This window comes from Echinops telfairi, unplaced genomic scaffold (assembly GCF_000313985.2).
Source record: "Echinops telfairi isolate 266 unplaced genomic scaffold, ASM31398v2 ScPeMD7_36;HRSCAF=134, whole genome shotgun sequence".
NCBI classification, from domain to species: Eukaryota; Metazoa; Chordata; class Mammalia; order Afrosoricida; family Tenrecidae; genus Echinops; species Echinops telfairi.
This window is the reverse complement of record NW_022103934.1, coordinates 1,063,030-1,068,268: the sequence shown is the minus strand read 5'-3', so window position 1 is coordinate 1,068,268 and position 5,239 is coordinate 1,063,030. Positions and strand designations below refer to the sequence as shown.

Sequence of the window (5,239 nt, the reverse complement as noted above, 5' to 3'; positions counted from 1 at the left end):
AGGCTCCCTCCAGAACTGTTACTGAGCCCCACCCCCTGCCACTCTTAAGGGGTTCGGGGGTGGGACCCCTGGTGCCTAATAAAGTGACCTTATGGGTAAGAACACCGCATTTCCTTCCGGCTCCTGGCACCCATCCCTAATGAGAGAACAGGAAGGCAGGCCGGGAACCCCAGCCACAGGCCACTCTTCTCAGGAGCTGGCTCGGAGGCTCTGGCAGGAGAGGAAGCGGTGAAAGCCAGCGTCCTGGGCCCTGCCGGGCACTTCAGCAGCATGGAGCAGGCCCTGGGGGCTCTGGCTAAGGCACATTGACCGGAAAGTTCGAACACTGCAATGTCCAATCACCATGCATGGTTTCCAGGGCGACAGGAGCAGCCCCTGGGCCTCATCAGCCTTGAGGCACTCCCCACCCTGCTCTGAAAGGAAGCTGGAGAAGGGCCCCCCCAGATCTCACAGACACGCCCCTCTGCTCTCCAGTCCCCTGGTCTCTGCCCCAGGCGGGGGCTACGTGGGCACAGGGCGCTTGTCCTGGAAGAAGCGCTTGAGCGTGCAGACCTGTAGCACGCCCACCAGCAGCAGCACCGCCATGTTGACGGCGGACCAGAAGTTGACTCGCTCCAGGTTGCCCTCCTGCAGGTTGCGGTCTCGCGCCTCAAAGGCCCGCAGCAGTGTCAGCACCTGGATGCTGCGCTCCAACCGGGTCCTCATGGTCTCGATGGACTCCTGGGGGGGACAGAAGGGAGTCGGGGGAGCAGAGCGTGATGAGTGGCGGGGGGGCTGCAGAATCCACACTGCACTTCCTGGCGGCGGAGCTCTGAGCAAGTCTGTACCTCTCTGAACCCCAGGGTCCTCGACCTCAGTTAATGTTACAGGTACAAAACTCAGCAGCTCCCTGTCACTGAGTTGATGCCGACTCACAGTGGTCCTGCGGGGCAGAGAAGAACTGCCCCTCTGAGTAGAAACCCCACCCCCCGTCTTTCTCCTGTGGAGCCAGCTAGTGGTTTCAAACGGGATCAGTTAGCAACCTCGTGGGAAATCGCTATGCCACCTCGCTCCTGGATACTAGTGTGCCCTGTCAGAGCACGTGACAGGACTTCGCCGAAACAGGCCCTCTGGCTTCAGATCTTCCTTACTATCCTCTCCCCTGCCAACGCACAGCTGCAAGGAACCACCTCTGACTAGTGGGCACCGGTGGCATCAGTCTGGTGGTGAGGAATGCCAAGGTGGAGGGGGGGTGACACTGGCAGTGATGCTTAGGGTGACGTCTCCACCTTGCCGGGCCATGATTCCCAGTGGTTTGGCAGTTGAGCAATAAGACCGCCACCCTCCACGTTGTGCTCTGATGTCATCACCACCCATTTCGTCATCACTCTGGTTGTCACATACTCGCCTGGCCTGACCACTGATGCGCGAGGCGTGGGTGTGCCTGCTCTGCTGGTTGTGTGCACTGCCCACTGACTTAAGCCTCACGCCTAACCCACTCCCACACGTTGTGGTTCTGGAAATGTAACGAGGTCTTTCAGCCCTGAGAACAGGGCGGGCCCCTAAAACGGTGGGGTCAGGACTAAGGAGGAAGGGCAGCGGTCAGGAGGAGCAGCCTGGTTGCACCTTGATGTCCTCCATCTTGACGTCCAGCATCTCCTCCGGCTCTGCGGCCTCCGCCCAGCCCAGGGCCTCTGCCCAGCCCTCGCCTTCCTCATCGTCCTGCAGACTGTCGAAGATGAGTTCGAAGAACACGAGCTTGTCCGAGATGGTGCTGAAGGAGTTGTCGAAGCACAGCCTGTAGTCCCCGGCCTCCGTGGGCTCCACCCTGCGCAGATACACCAACATGAGTCCCCAGGGCAAACCGGGTGGTAACCCGAGGCCGCCAGGTGGGGCAGGGCTGTAACTGAACCCAGGCCAGCTGCTGGACTCACGTGTGCACCCCATCCGCCTTGCGGGACTCACTGACCAGCAGCACACCCTGAGGGCTCTCTAGGGAGAAGTCCACGTCCAGCCCGGCACCACCGATCACCTGGGGGCCAGGTAAAAACAGGTGGGGGGTGGGGGAGTGAGTCCAAGGCACCTGCTCACGAAAGGCCAGATCTGGGCCAACCGACCCAGACCCAGGTCAGCCCTTTGGAGAAGTTACTGACAGCCAGCTCCGGTACCACCCCCAACCCTTCACCTGGCCACGCCCCTTCCCATGACTCCCCCCTCACCCCCTCGCAGGTGAGAGTTGGGGATCCGCTTCTTTCAACCCTGGCGGGAGGCAAAAGGAGTATGCTGCTAATCAAAGGGTGGTACCAACTAGTCCACCCGAGGCCCCTCTACCGAAAATTTCGCCATTGAAAACGACACACTGGTCCCATGAATGATGGCTGAAGGCAACTGTTGGGGCTTTCTTTTTCTTTACAGTGACCATACTCCCTTCTCCCATCGCCAAGGTTTTGGATTGACATTTACCTGGCCACGACACACACACACACACACACACACACACACCACCCCCACCCCTCCCATTGATCACACCTCGCCTCTGTGGTTAGCGTTCTGGCCACGCCTACCAGCTGCGTCATCAGGGCCAACTCCTTTCTCGGACTTCGGGCAGGAGCGCTCAGCCTTCTGGACGGCAGCCCCGCCTTCCCGCAGGCCCCGCCCACCGGCCTCACTAGCCCCGCCCCCTCATTCTTGCGGCTCCCTTCGCTCCCACGCACTGGCTCCGCCCCCCACTGGCTCGCGCTCTCTAGCCCCGCCCAGGCGCCCACGCGCGGACTCCTCCTCCTTCCCTCAAATGCTCGCCTCGCCCCCGCTGCTTGGCCACGCTCCGAGCTCCCAGTTGAAGGTTCCGCTTGCACCCAGGGTCGGGACCCTCTACCTGGTACTCGGTCTCGAGGCTTGCGTTCGCCGGTGCAGACTGGTAGAAACACTGCTTCCTCCCCGCGGGCAACAGGAACGTGAACTCGCCGTCCTGGATCGGCGGGGGGCCCGCCCATCCCATCCCCATTGGCAGCAGGAGTAGCCACAAGGCCAGGGTTAGGGCCGCGCCGGCCGCCATCATCCGGGTCACCCTCGGGGTCTGCTAACGGGTCGCGTCTCCTTTAAGAGCTAGGCCTGCCTCTCGGGTACTCGGGGAAGCTGATTGGCCGCAGCGTCTGCCCGTTACCCGAAACCTGTGAAGTCTGGGCTGAAGGACCCCTAAGAATTCAGTCTCCCGAATGAGTGCCTGCTGCGTCTGAAACTATCCCGAGACTTTTTTAGGAAGATCGTTGGGCCTACCTCGAATTGCCAGTGGATGAAAATGATTAGAAAAAAAGGATAATGGTCACTCAGGCTTTTCAGGCAAAATTTAAGACGACTAAGCTGGAGGCTGGCGGGTCCTTCGGAAGCGCCGCCCCGTGGAACTCAGCGGGGGCGGGGCGGGCACGCCCCCTTTGGGGTCTTTGTGCGACGTCGGAGTCACATAGAGAGGAGGGGGCTGACCTGCAGCGCAGGTGAAGCTCCTTAGCGAGAGCTTCACGTTCGCGACCTGCGAGCGTGGGCAGACCTGCCCCTGCCCATCAGCCCTCTCTCGGTTCTCTGACCTGTTAGGTGAGGGTGATGCAGCCGCCCCCCTAGGGAGCACCCTGAGAATGGTGAGCGCTCAGCTGCTCTTGAAGGGTCACCGGAGGGGAGCTTAGCGCTTCCTCCACCCCAAGGGCTTCGACCTCGGGGACCAGGCTGGCGAAATGAGTGACAAGTAATTGAAGTCGTTCCGGGGCAGAAAATTAAAAGGCTGCAAGGAAACAAGGGTCTGGGATTGCTTGTTACTGTTTCCGCCAAAGACGGGGACCAAGTTGGTTTGAGAAACCTTTATTTTGACGTTCTAGGTAGGATAGCGGGGTCTGCTGCCTCCAAACTGCTTCAAACAGCTAGTGAACATCAAGCACGTCTACACCTTAAACTACTAACCGAAACAGGCTTTTCACAGGTAGCAGGTTGCAATGATCACAGGATACAATTGATACTCTAAACCATGGGACAAAAAAGGCGGGTTTTGCAGTGATCCTAGGAAATTCTCATTTCTCCAGGTCGTCGTTAGACCACCCACCGTCCCCCTGAAACCTTGAGACAAGCTTCTGTGCCTGCCCTTACCAGACCACTGCCCCTTAAAGACTGAGGGGACTGCTTTCTGCCTGTTTACTTCAGGGCCTTACCAGCCTCCCGTCTGAGTTAGCACACCCCCACTGATTGAACTTGAAGGGATTTTTTACTACAAGGAGAGGGCTGAAAAAGTAAAAAAGGAGAGGGCGGTTACATTTTGGATTTTCAACCAAATGAATCTTACATGATGTGAAATTTCTGTTATTTCCAATAGCAGAAGGCAGTATCAAGAGGAGAGGTTAAAATGTGAGTCCAGGAGCCAGGTTCGAACCCTGCCCCGCAGTTGCAGTTGACTGGACACAGCTTGCTAAAATTGCCCCAGTCTAAAGGGGATAATTTTGGTTCTAATTAAAGAAAATGTTTCCCTGGAAATCTTTAGTCTTTAAAGGTAGACCTGACAGCGGTTGGCACGTGGTAGCATTGGCCCCTCCAAAGAGAGCTGTTGGGTGTCAACTCTTGCCTACGTTTGAAGGCTTATGGGGACGTCACCTGGTACGCCTTTCAGCTCCTGTTTCCCCTCCACTCACGTGCACGTTTTGAAGAGTAGTTTAGAGAAAGGGGGGCTGCCTTATTCCCTTCATTACTATTGAGGTGAAGTTCACATAAGTACCACAATTGTACTTTGCAGGTGCACACCATAACCATTAGCCAATGCAACTTCCACATTGAAGACCCAATGGCATTGATTCGATTGTTTTTGTTCTATTTTTCATGTGCCACCATGATGAACATAAACTCGATGATACCACCTAAATAAAAGCTCCCATCTCGTCTTCTTCCCACCCCTGGGAATCATTGAACATCTTTGGTTTTGTATGTATTTCTTCATCTCGTGTAATTGAGATCTTACCTTATTTGTCCTTTTGTGATTGGCAGATCCCGTTCAGCATGATTAACCATTGAATCAATTCCATGGCAGTCACAATTTTGTACAACCACAGCTGTTGTTCCAAAGCATCTCCATCATCCCTGAAAAGACCCTGGGCGATGAAGCAAGCACTTCCCATTCTGCCCTCTGCACATCCCTAGCAACCATTCATGTGCTCTACGCCTTCTGGAGATCTGATAGAAATGGGATCTTGCAGTAAGTCGCCTCTGGACCTGGCTTCTTTCATTTGGC

At 56.6% G+C, this 5,239-nt stretch overlaps 1 protein-coding gene across 1 annotated transcript; it reads right to left on the bottom strand.

The window, feature by feature from the left end:
• Nucleotides 1-6: 6 nt before the first annotated feature.
• On the bottom strand, nucleotides 7-3,046 carry TMED1 (transmembrane p24 trafficking protein 1). The gene is made up of 4 exons (XM_004716795.2): nucleotides 2,855-3,046; nucleotides 1,914-2,011; nucleotides 1,606-1,807; nucleotides 7-720 (listed from the first exon to the last, which is right to left on the bottom strand). Exons 1-4 carry the CDS (start codon nucleotides 3,035-3,037, stop codon nucleotides 502-504), a joined length of 702 nt encoding a protein of 233 aa, XP_004716852.1. The 5' UTR covers nucleotides 3,038-3,046; the 3' UTR covers nucleotides 7-501.
• Nucleotides 3,047-5,239: the final 2,193 nt, after the last annotated feature.